Source organism: Sceloporus undulatus, chromosome 5, assembly GCF_019175285.1.
Source record: "Sceloporus undulatus isolate JIND9_A2432 ecotype Alabama chromosome 5, SceUnd_v1.1, whole genome shotgun sequence".
NCBI classification, from domain to species: domain Eukaryota; kingdom Metazoa; phylum Chordata; class Lepidosauria; order Squamata; family Phrynosomatidae; genus Sceloporus; species Sceloporus undulatus.
In genome coordinates this window covers 130366358-130387821 of record NC_056526.1, presented here as the reverse complement: position 1 = coordinate 130387821, position 21464 = coordinate 130366358, and the positions used below count along the sequence as shown (strand labels likewise).

Genomic DNA, 21464 nt, shown 5'->3' with positions numbered 1-21464 from the left:
CAAAATTTGGGAGAGAAAACGAGATCTGTTTTCAGTCGAATAGTAACAAAATATATATATATTTTATTCGCCTAATTTATACCCTTATATACATAGCCTCTGAAAATTGATGTGGCAAAACAATTAAGAGGAAATATGCTATATACATTCATAACCATAATGGTTCAGCTTTTACACAGTTAGTTTTATGATTCACATGCTGGATTTGTATTTATTATATCTAAAATAATTGGAGCTGTATGTACTTTACCTGAGAAAATTCCTAGTTTTTAAAAAAATGTACAATATTTTATTTTTCTATCAGCAAATCCATTTAACTGAGTTCTTTGTCTTCAGGCAATATACAGCATGATTTTGTGATAACTGTAGGTATTCACTCTGAGGATTTGCAGTTTGAGATGAAATTCACACCTTCTCAGTCTCAACAAGAGTCCTCCATAAAGGTAGAACATTCTGTACGTGAGTGTAGGTGGGAATCCCTAAAGAACTCATAACAGCATGGAAATGCAGTGCAGGTTCTCTTTATTCTTTCTACATAGCTTCACCCACTAGAGAAAGGCATACATCTCAGTCAGGGTGAAGCTTAGCAATATATTTATTCTCAGAGTGGCTTGCATACTTTGATAGCCATATCTATGCAATAACTTCATTTTCAGGCACTAACGACATCAGTATTATAGATCAGAGGAGCTGTTATCATTCTTAGGGCTTTTTTTAGTGTTACATTGCACACTAGCTTTTCAGTTCATGTAGAAAGTACTTTGAATAATTGTGGTTGTGATGATATATTTGGGAAATGTCTGTTGCAAACATGCTTCGCATACATACAAGAATTCCTTCATTCACACACAATAAATCTGCATACGTCCTGTGGCCTGGTCCTTGCAGTGGTTACAGGGGCTAGCTTGCATTGAGTAGCAGGACTTTTGCTTGTAACCACGATTGGCTTTACAGAGGCCTGTTACAGACAGCCAAAATAAAGCTGCATTGAGTCACAGTGGAGGTATGATGTTTCAATGATGCATGTGTCCTAAGAGTCCAGAAGTCACACCAAAGCCACGCTCCAGCGAGGATGGCTTTGGTGTGGCTTCTGGACTCTTAGGACGCATGCATCATTGAAACACCATACCTCCACTGTGACTCGAAGCAGCTTTATTTTGGCTGTCTGTAACAGGCCAGAGTGAGCAAAATGGTTTCTTAGTGACACTACATTTTATGCCAGTATTCCTGTATCTATCAACTTTACCTTAAACATACAACAAGCAAGGCTCTCTTGTTCATCTCATTGGGAAAAGATTCTTATAAGAACAGTAAAGCTTTTTTTTTTAAACTGTCTTTGGGTGAGAAATTCAGAAAAACTCAGGTTTATATTTTTGGAACTTCTGTACATAACACACACACACCCACTTCCAGATCTATACCTTCACATGTGCGGACACACAGACAAAATGTCTTGGAAATTTCTGGAAAACTGAATTTCTACCTTGTCTAACAAAGTTGGTAACAGGGAGAAATGTGGGGGACATTTTTCATCTGATTGAAAAATACTGATGCCTAGTATTGCCAAGGGGTATAAATCCTGGATTATTCCATCCTTGCATGCAAGGACAAATAATTACTGTTTCTTCCCACTGTGGAAATAAACAAATAAATATCTGAAAGAATTCTGGAGGATTTTTCTGCACAGAAAGATATGGGGGGTTTTTTGCACACAAAACATGTTTTCTGCATAGAAACATTTTTTAAAGCAGAAAACATTCTTTGTGTGAAAACCTAATGTGTTGTTGTTGATTGTTGTTGTGTCATTGTGATTATTGCTTTCCAGTAAAATCATCTAAAACACTTCAGGTTGTTCAGATGCCCCTCCTCCTACAAAAAAACACCCCTCACTGCTGTATTCTTAGTAAGGTTTCCCAACCCTTGAGAAACCCATTTTTCACTCAAGATATGAATAATAAAGAATATTATTCCCATTTAGTATCCACTACCATAGCCATACTGCTCTTGCCTCTTCCTGTATATCTGACAGCAATATAGCTCTCTTTCTTGTCTTCATTTTCACTCTAAAGTTCTATGTGATCCTTCCCTCCACCTTCATGCAATTGTCATCCTTTAATTAGAGCTTCACTCTCACATAGAACTTAGTTTATTTTTCATTTATTGATTTAAAGGTAGAAGACTGTATCTCAAAGTGGTAACAGTCCGCCTTCACTGTGATCAAAAGGCAAGGGAAACAAAAGAACTGAGAAAGATGAGTTCATTGTTTCTCAGATGACGTTTTAGGCACAGTAGTTTACAAATTAGGAAAATAATGTGTTAATTATAATTATTTATGGTCACACATTACATCTGCTTTATGATATGGAAATATGTCTTAATCCTTTGGTGATTCATTTCTATGGGGCATAATTTCTGTCTGTGAATTGAAACTCATTCCTTTCTTGAAGAGAAAACTTGATATCCAAGGCAAATTTGTTCTCTTTTGGCCCCATATTCCTCCTTTCTGCTCATGGCAGGAATGTATATCATAGGACCATACTGAAACTAGCATGGTGCAGCTCAGAGGTAATTGTTGCGCAGGTCAAAAGCTAAGGTTAGAGGCTGGAGTTGCTGCTGCTTCTACTGCCTTCCCTATCTCTCATTTACCTTTAAATGCCAGTACTGCTTGAACCACTTTGACCTCAGCTGTATTCACTTCTAGCTAAACTGGCTATGGCACTGAGTAGAAAGCAGGGACCAACTATGCCCAAACCTCCACAATCTTAACATTTCAAGCAATATTTTATATCTCATTCTGATACATCCACCACTGTGAAAATAATCATAGTCCAGCTGTCCAGCTCTTTTGATCAGGAAGGTTCTGTATTGAGCTGAACATTGCTTTCAGCTGTGAGGACATCTGAAAGGAGAAAAATGAACTTGCTTTGACCTGTTTGATGTAACCTGTTCAGGAGAGGTATTTTGAGCTGGAAATCTAAACTAGCCATTGACAGAAAGTGGCCAAATGGTGTTCACTAGTGGTTGCAGTAACTACTTCTCCAGTTTAGTATTTGGAAGTGCTGTGTAAAAATCCTGAGGCTGAAAACATGGATTATTATTTCTAGGCTTGTTTCAAATGGGAAATATTGGTGGAAGGGCTGCAGGATTGTAGCACTGACAGTGTTGGGAGGATGAGAGACACTGTTTCCCTCAAGTGTATTTTTTAAAATTAATCTCCTCTCTTCACTTACTAGAATCATCTGCTCCCCCCCCCCCCCATGAGTAAGAAAGGAATTAGTCGGTCTTTTCTGTCCAGTCAAGGACTTGCTCCAATAAACTGCAGTCATGCCCCTTCCACAAGCAACAGGGCTATTTTCGTGAGTAATTTTTTAAAAATTGCATTTCCTGACTGACAAGGGATGCCAATTTGCAGACTGTAGCTGTGGGCAAAACAAGGATAAATGCCATGCTCCAGGTGCCAGTGCTGCTTCTCTTTCCAGAAGGCCACATAGTTGTCCTGGGCTCTGGCAGCCTGGCAGGGGATAGGGCTTGGAAGCAAGTGAAGGATTTTCTCATGTCCTCTGCTAGCCCAAATAACCTAGTGTACTTCCCTCCAACGTGCCAACAGTCAGTCAGCTTTGCTCATCATCCCTAACCATCCTCCCTTACTGTTGTAGATTTTGTATAGATTGTTTTGTTAGTGGTATCACAATGCTAATGTTAATTGACTTTGCATGGAGGCCAGACTCAGTTTAGTGGTAGATGGGACCCGTGTGCCCATATTTGGTATGGAGTGGTGTAAGCAAGAACATTTGTCTTTCCTGCTAACTTCTGAGACATTGCTGCCCCATCACAGATATATCAAAGGCTTTCCCCCACCATGCTTCTCCCACAAGGGAAGACAAAGACTCAGAAGCAAATGGAAAACATGCTGTAGTTGTATTTCAGGTGGGGAAAAAAACTATTGTTTTGTCATCTTTCTCCCTAACATGGCATCTTTATGCAAACTTTTTATTGTACTGTAATTGGAAGTTTAGACTTTGTGGAATTTAGACTGCACTGCCTGGCAGTTGTAATGACAATGCAAAAGAGGCCCATTTTCTTCATAATGTGCACTGTAACAGTTGTACACTGTGGAGGGATTATGCTAGCCTGCATACATTTTGGATTTTTGCTCATGTCTGGTCCAGTTTGATGCTTAAATCAAAGAGTACAGTCATGAGCTGGGCTGCAGTCAAGTGCTGTGATCTTTCTTTCTTTTATCTATTCTGGCAGTCTCTGCCCTAGGACTAAAGCGTCACAGTAAAAGGAAAAAGTTTAATATTGCATGACTGGGCCACACGTGTTCACACTTCACTTCAAACTGACCTTAAAATTCACCTGCTGGAGAGAGACCATCTGAGTGTGGCTTTCTAGTGGGTATATTTTAAGGTCAGTTTGAAGCTCCTGTGCAGTTTTGGAAAAATGAAAGTATAAATAGTGATGGACATAAAGATGTCATTTGCCATCTCTTTTTTATCTTTAAGAAACAAAACCTTCTTCATTTCAGATACATCAATCATTGCTGGGGTGGGGGAAGGCTGCCTGTTATCTTTGAGTGATGCTTCCAGTCTTTCGAAAGATAGATTGAATAAGATTTTCCTCCCTCAGAATCATTTGAGGCATTTCTTCACCTATTGTCCTTTGTCTCTTTTTCTAAGTTAAAATGTTATGCACAAACACAAACCTCTACTTTAATCTTCTTTCATGGTTCCCAGATAATAGACATTGCAATTACATAGTGAGGTGATGGCTATTTCATTGTTTAAAATGAGCTCAGTAACTTGAACTGAAATAGATTCAATCTGGAAAGTCGAATTTGTTTTAATTACCTTGCCATTTTAAAGTTTAGTGTGACTTGAGAATTACTGAAAGTGGAAGCCCTGAACTTCTTTTGTGGAAATGGCAAGAAAGATTGTTTATGGGAGTGATATCTGAATAGATCTGATGAGCAGTGGCACAAGAAAGTTGTTCAGTGACCAGCTTTGTTCCAGCATTTAAAAGAAATGTCTGGAGTCACCCGTACATTTGTTGAATTTAATTAAAGTCATTTAAAGAACTAAAAGGTTATTCTTGAAGTTTGATTTCTACATTGTCTCTACTATCATTTACTCTTATGTTCTCTTCACTTTCATTTTCAGAAGAAGAGGAAATTTCAGACTGCTGTAATACAGTTAAATCTATTCTTTAATAACTGCCTATGTACCTTTTCACTTTAGAATCATCTGTGTCCTAAGTATATCCTTGGTGATGTGGATATTTATTTAGAGCCTTAACCCAGCCAGACTTCTGTAATTATAAATTGTCTAGCTTTAGATGGAAGACATTTCAGTATATGCCTAATTCACCCTTGTAAGTCACAATGCAAAATTTACTAGCCTGCCGAAGCCTTTTCTAGATTGATGTGGGTTGGCAGAAGAAGACAGGAAAGTTTTATTTCTTTGCCAAGCCCAGAGGAAGAGGCTTTTCTTTTCCAGGAGTCCCTTTGGTTTCTGTGTTTGGTGCAGAGAGGAGGGGCACACTCTACCCCCTATTAACTAACCTACTCACTCACATGTAGTTCCATGGATGGAATTTTGAGTTGTGTATGGCTACAAGGCTAGTGCTTTACATACAAAATTGGCCAATTTTTTCTCCTGAAATTCATATATTTCTAGTGTGCTTAGGATGGGTTGATGGTACCATTATCCGTTTTGCTTGTTTGGTTAATGTGCATAATAATATTTCACAGAATGATCCACATAATAAGGAGGAGCCCATTCACACTACACAACTATAATGCTGTTGTTGCTTTTGAATGCTAGGGAACTATAGTTTTGTGAGATATTTAGCCTTCTGTGTCAGAGAAGACAAGAGGCAGTTAAAGCAGTCTCAAGCTGGATTATTTCTGCAGTGTGTTTTGTACTTTCTAGTACAAGGATAGAATGCCATCCCATTCAGGCAAGTCTCCCCCTAAAAGATCACATTCAGAGCTTAGCAATACTCCTGGATGTTCATCTGCCAGCTGTGCCCCAGAGTTCTTTTGACCAGCAACTAGTGTTGGAGCTGCATGCATTGTTGATGAGGCAACATTTGGCCGTGGTTTCATGTGTATTAGGTACACCTTGACTGCACTACTGTAATATGCTCTATATGATGCCAAATTTTGGCTAGGCAGTGTGCTGGAATCATATTTGTATCACCTGTACTCTGCTAGTTTGTTTCCTTATGCAAGTCTGTGTTTGGTATTAATTTTGAATCCTAAATGGCTTGGGACCTGACTACACAAAGGATTGTCTCCTTCCATGTAAGCCTACCTATCATTTCATGTGCGCACCACTAATTTCAGAAGCACAGTTGGCAGCAGTTTCTGAGGGCTACAAGGCAGCACCCCATATGTGGAACTCCCTCATTGCTTCCTGTAATCTCCCTCTTTTTTATCAATATTGGTTGGCACGTAACATTTTTCTTTGAACATGATACTTGTTAGTTTAAGCTTTGTGTTGTTTCTGTTGCTGCTTTTTAAATTCCTAATTTAAAACTCCTTTTCTCTTTTCTAAGTTAGTTTTATATTCTTCTTTTGGAAGACAAAGCGGAGTATAAATTCTTCAAATAAATAAAATGTAAGGTTAGAACTTTACACATATATATGTTATGTACTGTTAATACACTTGTTTGAATACACTTGCTAATATATATATATATATAAAACCTCTCTTAAAACCTTCATTTAAATAGTTATCTTACCTTTAGCTGGCTACTGACTTCCCCAACAACACAAATAGTTGTATAAAATAGTTTGTTGTTTGGCTAGATATGCAAATGCTGTGATGTATGCTATAGGAGTTAATTCCAAAGAATGGGGAAATGTGTTCATAGTGAGTATAAGCAGCTGCTACAGGAGAAGAGAAAACAATTCCAAAACCAATACACTCTCCTCCCTTCCTTTCATTATAGCCAGTAAGATTTGCTTGCTTGCCCTCCTTACACATATTGTGGGCCATATTGCTTTACTCAGGTGTATTTTGACAGTGCTTGAGAAGTTCTGACTGTCTGTTCACATGTGAATAATTGATAGATTCTTTTCCTCCTGGAAACATGGTCTTACAGTACTACTAAACTGTAATTGTTGTTGTTTTTTTATCAAGTGAGCAGTAGTTGTTGTTATTGTGTGCCTTCAAGTTGTTTTTGACTTATGTCAGAAGGTGACCCTAAGGTGACCCTGTCCCATGTTTTTCTGGGACTGAGAGTATGTGACTTGCCCAAGTCACCCAGTGATGTTCCATGGCCAAATGGGGAATTGAACCTTGGTCTCCAGACTTGTAGTACCAACAGTTTTACTATTATGGAAACTTTCTTGTAGCAGCTTGCTCTGGCTTTTGCTTAATTATCAAGCAGAATTGACTCCATATGTTTTGTATGTTTGCTTGTTTGTTCTTCACAATGCAGTCTTTTCTCATAGTGGGTTCAAAATAAAGAACTGGTCCTGCTAGGTCTTGTCTCTCATTGCTGCATTTGGAAGCAAAGTAAAAGAAACAAAAATGTGAAACTAATTACTTGCAGAACTTTCAAATAGTTGTTTAGGAGTCTGTGACTTATTTGTCTGGCTGTAATTGGGAGAAGATAAGAACTTCAATACAAGTAGATAAGGAAAAGTAATTTCTGGGCCATCTAGTAGAAGGGAGCAAGTACATCCCAAAGAAATTATATTCTCCTTCAACTGCCTGGGACTCTGCATTGGTCAGAAGAGATGAGAAAAGACAAGGTATGGATGTGGGTCTGTCAGGGATGTAGCCAGGATTTTAGGAAGGGGTGTGTGATGTCCTTCCAGGACTATTTGAATCTCCCCCCCCCCCATTTTCTTTTGTGTTGGTTCAGGCCATAGAATATTTTAGTGTAGGAAAATTCATTGTATTAGTTGTGAGAGGAGCTGTAGGATCCCCTGCATTTTTCCAGGTTTGGTTTGCCCTTGCCCAGCATGCTCTGCCTTAGCTTGAGGCTTTTAGTTTGGAGCAGTCTTTGCTGTGAGCAGGCAGAGAGCTGTCTTTTGGTGGCAAACAGGCCCAGACAGCCGGAAAGGGCATTTCTTACACGTTAGCCAAATCAGTTACCAGGTACTACTTAGCCATTTTAGTTACCAACAACAAGTGAGTAAAGGAATTCAGGAGCCGAAAGACCCTGCACCAGCTCCATTGAGAGAGGAGAGCAAACCAAGATCAGACCCAGAAAGATGACATCCTGAAGACTGCCGAAAGCCAAACTGTAAAGTATCTTTTATTTCAAGTTATTTAGAGCTGGGGAGGAGAAAACTCTTTATTTTTGTTCTTGAAATTAAACTTCCCCCTTTTTGAACTTTACATTCAGCATCAGAGCCTTTTTGGGTAGAAGAGTTTGATCTCACCAGGGTACCGGCGTTGCACACCCAAATCTGCCACCATCTTTAGTTGGGTGTGTCTTCACAGGGGGGTCCAGACTAAGTGCCACCATTATAATGGGGCTTGGGCGCAGCGGCGCAGCAGCACACACCATTCATTTTTCTAAAGGAAGGGGGGGTCCGGACCCCAAGAAACCCCCCCCCCTTGGCAACGTCCCTGGGTCTGTCTTTAACATAGTTCCAAGCCTATAAAAGCTAGACACCTGAAACTTGATAAGGACGCTAAGAGATTATTGAGATATGTATCACATGGGTGGTTGTTGTTTTTTTTAAATACTTTTTATTAAAACAGTCAGTTTTACAACCTTATATATGGGTGTGCATGTGATCCAAAGAGGGCAATAACAACTAGAAAAAATGCATTTTCATGCATAAATTAATGTAAATCTCTCTCTCTCTCTCTCAAAGTTCCTTCTAGTTTTATTTAATTTATGAATTTTTCATCTAGCCTTACTGTGTTCAACTTTGCAGCTCTTCATAATAATATAACGAAATCAATTTAATATTTTAATTGTTCTTTCTACAACTAATTGTCTCCTCCCTCATCTTACAGAATCTTGTAATGGTCTATGTTTGTTTAATGAAATCAGAGAATAAGAGAGTTGGAAGAGACCACAAGAGCCATCCAGTCTAACACCCTGCCATGCAGGGAATCTCAATTAAAGCATCCCCGACAGATGGCCATCCAGCCTCTGTTTAAAAACCTCCAAGGAGGGAGATTCCACCACACTCTGAGGAAGTGTGTTCCACTCTCAGACAGCCCTTACTGTCAGGAAGTTCCTCCTAAAGTTGAGGTGGAATCTCTTTTCCTGTAGCTTGCATCCATTGCACCGGGTCCTAGTCTCTGCAGCAGCAGAAAACAAGCTTCCTCCCTCCTCAATATGACATCCCTTCAAATATTTAAACAGGGCTATCATATCACCTCTTAACCTTCTTTTCTCCAGGCTAAACATCCCCAGCTTCCTAACTCGTTCCTCATAGGACATGGTTTCCAGAATCCTCACCATTTTAGTTGCCTTCCTTTGGTCACGCTCCAGTTTCTCATTGTCCTTTTTGAATTGTGGTGCCCAAAACTGGACATAATATTCTAGGTGGGGTCTGACCAAAGCAGAATATAGTGGCACTATTACTTCTCTTGATCTAGACACCATACTTTTATTGATGCAGCCTAAAATTGCATTGGCCTTTTTAACTGCCGCATCACACTGTTGACTCATGTTCCAACTTGTGGTCTACTTGGACCCCCAGCTCCCTCTGACATGACATCTCTGCCTGAGAATTCTAAATACCCCTCCTTAAAACTGCCAATACCAGAATGCAACAGGAGGCAGCTAGAGCAGTGGAATAGTAGCACTATAAGAGTATAGTGTGATAAACATCGTAGTCTCTTTCAGCCAGGTGTCCCCCATCCTATATCTGTGCATTTTATTTTTCTGCCCTAAGTGCAGTACCTTACATTTCTCCGTGTTGAGAATCATTATACTTTATATCAATAAATATCAATATACTTTATATTAACTATATTTCCCATTTCTAAATTAAGTGATTTTTTATTTCATTTGAGATTTACTAATCTTGATTATTTAACTTTCCAGTAACTCATTACTGGCCTGCAGTTTTCATCAGTTTTTCTTGAACATTTGCTAGTGAGTAATTCTATCCATTTCCATCATATTTGCTAGTGTTCAATTGCTGATATATCTTTGGTTTTCCATTTGTGTGCATATAGAATCCTTGCTGCCAGTACTATGTACAAGTTCACTCTCCATTTTTTTCTTTCAAAATGTTCTTCCAGCCTAAACAATATATGTAATATACTGAATCAGGTCTGTGTAATTATTCCCATTTAAAAGTAGGATGCTTGCCCACAGGTCCTGTTAGGTGATTTTAGATGCTCCCAGGCAGACTCCCAAATTCTGTGTAGTTATGATTCTTGGATAAGCTGTGCCTGTTAAAGGCACTCGAGAGCCTTTCTGAAGAAAGGGTATTTTAATGATAGCAAAGATGGATTATTTGTCAAGATTTTGTTTATTTCAGTTTTCATCCAGTAGTCCTCAGTTTGGGATAATCTCCTATGCTAGGAGTGATGATAGCCTTTAAATTTACCCAATTTTAACCCAGAAAAGCTGACAAATATACAAATGTCATATTCAAATTCGTCAAAGCCCATTTCCCCAGTTCATTTTCAATGACACACAGTTAGTTGAAAATGAAAGAAATATCCAGTAGCTCCACCTACCCACAGCAATCTGTCTGGGTGAGAGTGCATCCAAGTAAGGCGTTGAGAAAGAGATGAGAAACAGGCGGTTCTGAAGAGACGGCTTGAAACCGCCCCTTCTGAAGACTGATTGGGGCTTCACTAACTACACACCTCAATCCACCTTGAAGCCGGATGAAAAAGGACTGGCAATATCAGCTCCTTTTTTGGCCTTAGTTCTTTCTTCATCCATCCAGAATTCAGAGCGAACACAGTTATTCCTGCTAGAATATTGTAAGTTCTTTGGCAATATTTTTCTTTCCTTTGTCTTTTACATGCCCCTAAATTTTACTCTTGGTGTATCCATTTCTCCTATCAAAATCCATAGTTTTGGTCTCAAAACTTATCCGTCACTTATATACGAGGTCAACTTATAGTTGAATATCTACAGTAAATAAACTCGTAACATAGATTGCTCACTTTAGTGCCATAATATGGCTATGCTCTTGGTATTCTTAAACATAGGGAAATAGTAAACATTTCAGTTATTCTGTAGACATACTGATGTTTTAAATACTAGACTAATTTTTGTATTTTACTTATTAAGGAATTATGTTTTATTCATTTTGTACTACATTAATTAAATTCTTCCCCAATATGTAATCCTTTCATCAAATGAAAAATTGCTTTTTCCCCACCCTCTTTCTTTCTTTTTACATGAGTGGCTATGTGACAAGTCTCAGTGATCGAGCAGCTATGGAAAGAATAAAGTATAAGGTGTATGACAAATTACTTTTCATGGATAATTGGTTTACCTTTTTTTATTTAGTGTGAATTTAAGATCAAGCTACAAAACATGAAATAATTATCACTGCTGTATATTGAACAAATTTAATTGTTCCTTTTGCATCTTATGCACCTTTTCACTCTATGTTTTTATTTGGCTTGAACCCTGTTTAAATTGCATAACAATTAAATTATAAAATCAATTACATGTAAATTAAAGTTTAAAAAAATGGATGAGGAAATAGAGAATCAAGTGCTTCTGTTTTTGCTTGGAAATTGGAAATGTTACCATTAGTTTTCTCTTAGGTAAACAACTGTTTCCATGGGAATAGAATTCAAAGACGTAGACCCAAAATAGGTGGGCCAAATGAAGTGGCTTTTGGCCACATTGGGGGCATGGCATTTACATGACGCATACCCCCAAAGCAGCCAAACCTACACTCTAGTCATTTGAACCAGAGCGAAAAGGAACCAAAATAATCCTGCCCCTGGTGGTGTGGATTGGGGTCATGAAGCAGCAACCCGCTTTAGGAGTGGGCCATGCAGTTGCTGCAGTCCTGGCCCACTTGGAGTGGCCTCGGCCCTCTCCTTCCCACCCATCTGCTCCGGTCCCTAGACATATTAGTTTGTATCAATATGCAAAAGTAGCGCCTGTGAAACTCACTGAAAAAAAAGAATGTTAGGGCCGGTACAGATTGCCAAAAAAGGGATGGCTTGAAGCTGCCCCTGCCGAAGTTGGAGTGGGGCTTCTGCAAACACACCCCGCAGCCCCAGTCCACCTCAAACCCAGCCCAAAAAGGAGCAGAGAAGATCTACTCCTTTTTGGGCCAGGAAACAGGCGCCTTTCCCAGCCCTGTCGCAGCTCGAAGCCAGTCTCAAGATGCTGCAGCAGCATGTGGCATGTAAATGCTGTGCCCTTGCAGTGTCTTGAAGAAGCCCACATCTGGGCAACCGCCCAACATCCGGGTGGCTTCAGGATGGCTTTGGAGCATGCAGCGTATAAATGCTGTGCTCCCAAGCTACCCAGACAGCAGCTTTAAAGTAGCATCTGTTCCGGCCCTTAGTACCATAAGCTTTCGTAGACTTAAGCTTTTGTAGGTTACAAAAGCTTCTGCTGTCAACCTCTTTCTTTCTCTGTTAGTCTCAAAGATGCTACAAGATCCTTTTGTGTACTGTTTCAATGGGCGTTTAAAATAACCCATAATATATTTTAACTAGTCCATTACCCTTTATGGAGACTTTTCATAGTATGCTTGTCATGCATAATTATATATGTTCCATCTAATAAAGACAGCTGACAAAGAAGAGTACTGTACACATATTGCACGTGCCTCAAGATATGATGCATATGATGTAATGACATTGGTCAGAAGTAGGTGAGCAATGTATAAAAAATGTGTACTGTATCTTGTTATTTAATTGCACAAATAATCTCTTCTTTCTTGCCTTATATAAATTAATAGCATATGCATCTAAATTCCTTCATTTCCTTAAAGCTGTGCCGTCTTCCAAAACTAAATTGTAGCTATTGCCTTTATATTCATGGGCTACATGTCTTACTTCTTTTCTCTCTGACTTAGCATCAAAAATGGAGCTGTCAGCCAGAGAGCTGGAATGTATTTGGCTGCTGCACCTCATCAGAATTACTCATGAGCTGACTGACATTTCACTGAGACTGAAAAGAATCTTCCTCCACGTGTATCAATTAGGATTGCCAACACCTAACTTTGAAAGGTGTTCCAGGGCCTTTAGTAGCTGTATGGAAGGAATAAGCTTGACAAGTGTTGCTTCTCCATCATCGCATCAGTATGACAGGAAAAACTGTACCTCATGAACATTCATCTGTCATATAGTTATGAAAGACACACTAATTGGTCACCTTAGACATGATCAAAACTGCTTACTTTGAAGTTGCCCATGCCTAGGATTATCTTGTGTATTCTTTCAGAACATAATAACAACCCCAATTTCATGAGTACCATATGAGTACCATATAATTGATAGGCACATTTGAAGTATGAGAATCCTAGAACATTACATCAAAATTATTCTTAAACCTACAATGGGTAAGGGGCAATCCATCAATAGACCTGAAAAAAATGACACTTGACCAAATTGGCTTCTGCTCTTCAACATTTTTATCTATATTATCTCAACTCTAGCATACTGGGGGATTTTTGGACAGAATGCGAAACCATCCATCCTTAGCTTTGCTGGGAATGATGTGAGATGTAGTCAGCATGTGTGGAATACACCTCTGGGCCATAGTTTAACATTATGGCAGAGATGGCAATTGTGTGACTGGCCTAGTGTTCATGAACGCTAATTCCCAACATTCCTCACCATTGCTTATGCTGACTAAGGCAGCTGAGAGTCGTAGTCCAACATGCTTTGGAGCCTGCACAAGTCTCATCTCTACTTACATAAATAAGCTTGCCCAAGCACTTTCCAACACTCCTTTAACATTTACAGAAAATTAGACTGAAGGTATTTATTTTCTAGTTTACATTATCTGCAGTTGGGGCTGTGGCTGTTTAGTTAACTACATTACAGTCATCCCTGGATATCCATGGATTCTGAATCTATGGATTCAACCATCCACAACTTGAATATATATATAAAAAAATATCCAAGAAGCAAACCTTGATTTTGCCATTTTATATAAGGGATACCATTTTACTAAGGCATTCTATGTAATGGTGCTTGGGCATCCATGGATTTTGGCTTCCATGAGTTGTGGGGAGGTCCTGGAACCAATTGCAATGGATACCACGGGATCACTGTACATTAACTTATCCTCTTTTTTTTAGATCAGGTCAAGGTACATGGTTCATAAATGACATAGTGATTGACTGCAGGCTCACACCAGTGGTTCATGACTGAATAGGCATCTGAGCCTGGACCTCCCTAATCCTCATTCAACATCTTTGCAATACAATTGTTAGCTGCCCATTACTATGCAAACTATTTGGAGTAGCTTTTCAAAAACAATTCATCAGCTTTACAAAAGACATGTCCCCTAGAGATGAAGACTGTTAAAACTGATTTCTTGACATGGGGCTGAAACAGATGGCTTGGAAGGACCAGCCTCTGGACACTTCAGCCTGAATCGCACCAGGACTGTGGTGACCACACACCCCACTTCCAAAGCAGGCCACCACCACAGTCTCAAACAGGCTGCCGGTAGGAGTGGATTAAATCCACTCCTTTTGGGGCCAGCTTTTCCTGGCTTGGTGCAGCCTCGGAACAGGAAACCATAGTTATCTTAGTTCCAGCAAAGGTACATCAGCTGCCCATTCATATACATTTCTACATAATAGTCCTATCAAAGTCAGTGGAACTTACTTCCAGATCATTTTTAGCTAGAGAATATACCTGCCTATCTGGCAGTAAATGCCATTGTTGGCATAGATAGATATAAGATTGCACAGTTAAGTTTCTTTCTTTTCCCCTGCCTTTTAATCTTGGAATAGTTGGTTCCAGTAGAGGAATTTTATCACAATGCTAGCTAAAAAAGGAAATTAGCTTGAAGGGTTAAATTATATTTGTGTTATAAGCTTCTATGACTCAGTAGCCACAGATGGCAGGGTTATTCCAATTGATTTATTTCATTTTTATCTTCTTTTCTCAAACAAAATTTAAGGCTAGTCTTGAATAAATATTAGAGTGTTTAAAGTCAAATGGAAAGTAGAACTTCAGAAGTAAAGTTTCAGACGACAGCAAATAAGAGAGTCCTGCACTAACAAATGAGTACTTTCAGCAAGGTGGCTGGTTATGTCAGATACATAAAGAGAGATGTGCACACTGGGGAAAAAATTAGTCTTTTCTCAAAGCAGGAGACAAATTTAGTATCCTATGTAAAGAAAGGGTCTTAAGATAGGGTCTCCTGTTGTGCAAGTAATCCTTTTTATATATATTTTTTCATAATGACCAAAGTTAATTCTGTGGCAGCTGATAATTAACTTCTATTCTAAATCAGATAAAATTTTAAGTAGACTTGGGGGAAAAAAGCCTTTGTGGGCTTTAGCCTGTTAAATTATCCTGTAGCTAGCTGTGAATGTGCCTTAAAGCTTTCTATAGCAATTCTAATCATATGCACTGACACCCACTGGTGTCTGTAAAGACAAAGCTGATTAATTGTATGCTACCTGAATGATAACACTTTCTCCATACAGTTTTTAAAAGCTTTTTGTTTCCTATGTCAAACCGGAGAAAACTTTATGGATTGTTTTAAATTTTTAACCCCGCTAGTTCCTAAATTAGGAATTCCTATCACTTAATTTACATATCTGTTAAGTAGAAGCAATTGGATACAAGCCAAGTTACTGGTGGAGTCAACAGGAGGAAATTGACTTAAACCATTGTACACATGGCAAAAATGTGCAGAGGAACCACACCTGTAATGTCTATCGTTTGTTTCTATGAGGTACACGAGGTGGGAAACCACCTCTTATTAACTATAGAAGGTGTGAAACATGCTGTGAAAACCAGTGGTGGATATAGTTGCTTTGAAATAATGTGTATACGTTTTGTTGGTGTGACATTTATACTACTGTCATGGTGGCAGGATTCTCTGATTACCTGTGGCTTGCTCTAAAACATAGTTATACCACATAGTGTGAAATTGGAAAATCTGTTCTGTGTGTGTTCTAATGGATGTAACGGTCATTAAGTATATGAGTCTTCTGACGTTGTAATCAGATGTGATTCAGTCTGTTAAATATCCATGAAGCAACATCTGCTTCACAGAGTGACCTTCTGCTAAATAATACTTAGCATCTATTAGCAGATCATAGTGCAGATCTGCCTTATTTGAAATGCACTAAACTAGAGTAGTCTACTGCTGTTTAGCAACTCGCTTGCAATAATTTATTGCTGTTAAATAAAGCTTTAAAAAACTTCCGTTAAATAATTATAGGGATTATATGCATCTCAAAATCTTTGTATTCTACTGAAATTACTCATTTAATTTAAGGGTTGTTTTTTTTAAAAAAACAGTTCTAAGACATGTTAGGGAATCTCTCAGTTGTTATTTTCTGTAGGTGTTAATAAACCTAGTTTGGGAAAAAATGAAACAAATTAAAAACAAAAGCAGTTGCACCATCTGTTGTATATTAATTAGATCTTTGCCTGTCAAGGGTAAACTAACTCTTAAAAGAATGTCATTGAAGCCAGCTCATAGAATACTGTGCTAATATATTAAACAATGGGCTTTCATTTCATTTAGTGCTTTAGCTTTAGCAAAGGTGAGCATGATGTATAACCAACTTTAATTTTCTTTCTTCTCAGAGCAACCTCCAAATAACCAAGGCCAGTCGACCCTGCAGCCTTTACCACCTTCTCACAAGCAGCATTCAGCACAGCATCACCCATCTATCACCTCCCTTAACAGAAACTCACTGACAAATAGGAGGAACCAGAGTCCGGCCCCGCCGGCTGCTTTGCCCGCCGAGCTGCAAACCACACCCGAGTCGGTCCAGCTGCAGGACAGCTGGGTCCTTGGCAGTAATGTGCCACTGGAAAGCAGGTAATCCTTTAGGACCTTGTAAGACTACAGTTTTGCTCAAAATATATAAGAAACCTGACATTTGTACTTCCCCCTTGTGTGTCAGCAAAAGTTTAAACTATGGAACATTCCACCCATTTTGCCAGTATCGTCTCAAAGTTTACACTGGCTCATAATTCTTCCCATGGAGTGTTTTCTTTTACTACATGTATGGATACATAGTTACTGTATTTTACTGATGTCATTATTTAGAGATGAGACATTTCTCCTTAGTGTGTTTTATTAGTTTTACTGCATTAGTATACAGTACTGTATTGGTTATCTTTAAAATAACCAAGGAGGACAATCATATTATTTTCAGGGACACTTCCACATCTTTTAGATGTTGCAGTTTAGATATTCTCTGCTACTCATATTTACTATCCTGTGTGTAATTATTATTTCAGTTTAGCCCATTTCTATATAGATGCCCCCTGTATTTATGTGACCTTTCATTCATCCATAAGTGCCAGTTAAAGTTACAAATGTCTCTGTCTCTTTAGGTATAAACTGATGATTACCACATTTATGGATCTGGAGTGCAAAGGCTGTCTTTCAGCTCATATAGATGAACAGCAATTATGATATTAGTGGAATGCCATCTGTGTAGTTAACCCCTATTGGGAATGTTTAAATAACCCTGTGCTTTGATTGTGTAAAGTCTGGCCTGCAGACTGTAAAATAAGAGTTTGCTTAGATCTGCATGTTCACCTGCAAAGAGTTGCAGGTAATTAGTACTCCCATTACGGTATAGCAAAAATCAAAACAAATCAAAACCAGAAGTAATAATGAATACTTTTCCATTCTCCCAATGCAGATTTCAAGAGGAGGGTAATATATCTTATTCCTTTATACAGCCTGTAAATAAATGTTACCTGGAACTCTGAATATGATTGCACTTCCCATCATTGGCAGTTCTCAAAAGCATACCTTCTAAATGCAACCATTCCTTACTTTGCTAAGGTGTATGCATCTTTTTGTATATGAGCATAAATTAAAGATGGGTGAATTACTAGAATATTGGAGGTTCATTGCATTCATTATTATGATTATTTTGGAAGTGTGTTTCTAGAGGGGTGTTTCATAAAGTTATTCCTCCCTTTTTATATTGACAGTGTTCTGTTTTCTTGCTGCAGCTAGTGTTTGCTATTTGGAAGATAGTATGAGGTGCTGCCATTACTGATTAAAAGAACACAGTGTAAAGGAACAGGTCAATACTTTCTAGTAGGGATTTACAGTGTTACTAAACAATCTCTCCTTCCTGTTTTTTCAACTTTCCTATAGTCGCCGTAAAATCCTCTTTCGGGCTTTTTAAAAAGCTGTCATTACGGGCTTTTTAAAAAGCTGTCACGTGCTCTTTTATCACACTGATATAAGGCTGAGATCCTTCATCACACTAAGATTGTAACGTATTTCCAGGTGTAAGTAGGTCTTGGCCCTCTCCCTGCATGCTCCTACCTATATGACTGACTCATTAAGTGACCAAAGGAGGATGAACCAAGGGACAGCTACATAGTCAGTCATCTCTGTTCCTGCAGCTGGCTGCAAGATGATGGATTCATCTTCTTGGACTTCCAAACAACCCAGGAGGTCAGGAGAGTTTGCCTTTTTCCTCCTGCGGGCAATTGAAAGAGCAAAAGTGGCCAGCTTTTTGCCTGTCTCCCTACATCCTCCCCAGCCACTAAATGGCCAAAGGGAGGGGCAATCAACCAGATTAACAGGTCCAGGGCTTTGAGTGAGAGACATCTGACATGACCAAAACATTTAGCTATCCCTGCATATGTCATGAAGAGGAAGCCAGCCATACATTTCAGGTCTGTTTAGTTGCTGGAGCCATATATTTGCCAGAGGGATCAGAATAGGCCTAATTTTCACTTTAGTGGGATACTGTTGGTCTGCACTTTGCAGAAAAACCTGAAGAGACTGGAAGGTCACTTATGTGCTTTGATAAACAGGAGTTTGGGAATAACACATGCTGTGGGAAGTGTTGGAGGGGAACTATGATGGAGAGGCTGCAAAACAGCCACAGGCTGTGAGTCCCACTCTTGTTTTAAGAGAAGGCCCTCATGCCATAAATTACAAAATAAGTGGATGTTTGCAATCCAGGAAACATTTACAGCAAAATAACTAGCTGTATGGGCATAGGGATAAAAAAAACTAAGCATGCCCCTACAAGGTCTGTTTGTTTAAGTGGCCGTTTCTATGGCTAAATTAATAAAATATGGCTTCCTTTATTCCAATCTTGTGTCTCTCTCTGCTTTGCCATCTGCAAAACTCTTTCCCGTAGTACATTATTTTGTACATGGGTGGATATGTTTTGTTATCAAGGAACAGTCCTTCACGTGAATCTTTTGTCAGCTGTGCGAAGTTGGACACATAGATTTATCACCTTCCTCATTGGAGTATAGAGTATCGTTCCTCAGAACCCTTGTTGGGAAGTTCTGGCCTTCCAACTCCATCTTGAGGAATGGCTGTATCTCTCTGCTTACAAATGAGCTTAAATGCTTCAGTAGTTACCTTATCAGTATTAACAGAATGGTTCATTTGTAGTCACTTGATTAAAGGTGTATTAAGAACCTGCCCTGTGATGAATTTTTACTGAGGCATTGATATTTCATTAGTAAGTTTCTCTAGTTGTAATATTATAGTTGAGTAAATGGCAATAATATGTTAATTACTTATTTCACATTTTACATTTAATTACCTCTTTTAATACATGTTTTACTTGCATATCAGAATGTGATAAATCTTTCTTTAGATAATTTGTTTATGCAACTGTGTATTAAAACATTTCTTTTCCACCTTTCTATCTATAGAGATTGCTAAAGGTAGCACACAGTCCATAAAGTACAATAAAGCATATACCAGCAGACACTTTATCATTTTATACAGTTTATCTCTGTGTCCTAATCCAGGAAACATTTGTTAATCTTAAAGATGTTTGAATAAGCCAGCTTCAAACCAAAGGTTATAAATTCAACCAATGTTTGTTAGTTCTGGATATAAAAACTAGACTATGATTTATCAAACAAAGAAGCAGAAGCTTCTGATTTTCTCTTGACTACACTGGAGAAGGGGGAGCAGTGTATGAACCTGAGGGATGCTGCAGATTATTCTTGTAACAAGCCATAATTTCAAATAATATCTAAACAGGCATATTTTGTTGTTGTTATCCACTCTCAAGTCGATCTCAACCCATGGCGACCTTGTAGATGAGACAACTCTAAGACTCTATATGCTCCATTATTCTGCTCAGGTCCTGCAAATTTATACCCATGACTTTAATAGAGTCCATCCATCTAGCATATGGCCTTCCTCTCTTTCTGCTTCCCTCCACCTTTTCTAGTATTATTGTTTTTTCCAGTGAGTTGTGCCTTCTCACGATGTAGCCAAAGTACAACAATCTCAGTCTTGTCATCTTGACTTCCAGAGAGATTTCTGGTTTGATCTGCTCTAGGATCCGTTTGTTTGATTTCTTGGCTGTCCATGGTAACCTCATCACTCTTCTCTAGCACTGTTCACAATGATACGCTAAAATTTAAATATTCATTTCCCTGAGAAATCAATACCCATTAAACTGCAGTAAATATGAGCATCAGATTGACCATTTAACACTTCAGTTTTCTTTGTAGAATGTACAAGTTTTTATAACCCATACCCATAGTACATTGTCCCTGCTCTCCACATGTACTACAAGGATATCACTTTTCATCCCACCTCCTTTTTAAACACATCTTAAGCCCTATTTGGTTGACATTAGTGAAGCCACAGAGCTCATTGAAATTACTTTGCAAAACAGAAGAAACCTTTTAATCATGGCATGTGTTTAGGTCTCCTACTGTAGTTCGAATCCGAGCTCAGTTTTGTGGAGCAGGTTTGTTTTCCATTGGTTCATCTTAAATGTATGGGCTGTTGTTGTTGTTTTATTTTCATCCTAAATCTAGTTGTTAGTCCCAATGAGAACATGGTAATATAAATTCCATTATTTCAGTGGGTCTACTGTAGTTGGGATTGGTAACTGGATTTAAACATTGATCTTTCCTCCATGTCTTATCCTGTCTACCCAGGTGCCCATGTTTAGAATTGTATGTTTCTATGTGTCTTCCTGTCCACTTTATGTTCTGAGCCACTCCTTTCCAAATGAAAGGGAGTGAAGATCCCTGGATTCATTTCACGTATTGAAATATATATATGAATAATCTCTCTGTGTGGGGAAAAATATATACCATTGTGCAGCATGAGCATTTATTTTGTCATATGTCTATCAATCTGGCAGGCAAGTACTTAGGATAAAATTGCAATTATAACAATCGTCAAGTGCATTCCCTCCTCATGTATACAGAAATTATCACCATGACAGACTATAGAGTCAGTGCATGATGCATCACAGAGTCATGACTTACAGTTGATTATATGAATTCTGTCTGTTGACAAGCATTGGGGCTGAAATGATGTTACCAGATATGAAAGCTCTGTCTGTGTTGTTGGAAGAGAATCCATTCATT

At 38.6% G+C, this 21464-nt stretch overlaps 1 protein-coding gene across 2 annotated transcripts in view; it reads left to right on the top strand.

Moving 5' to 3' along the window:
* The window catches only part of TENM3 (teneurin transmembrane protein 3), a 1412274-nt gene that overhangs the window by 1211269 nt on the left and 179541 nt on the right, over positions 1–21464 (top strand). For both annotated transcript variants that reach the window (XM_042468494.1, XM_042468495.1), the window contains one exon: positions 16704–16941. In XM_042468494.1, coding sequence (XP_042324428.1) covers positions 16704–16941 — 238 coding nt within the window. The remainder of the gene's footprint in view (positions 1–16703; positions 16942–21464) is intronic.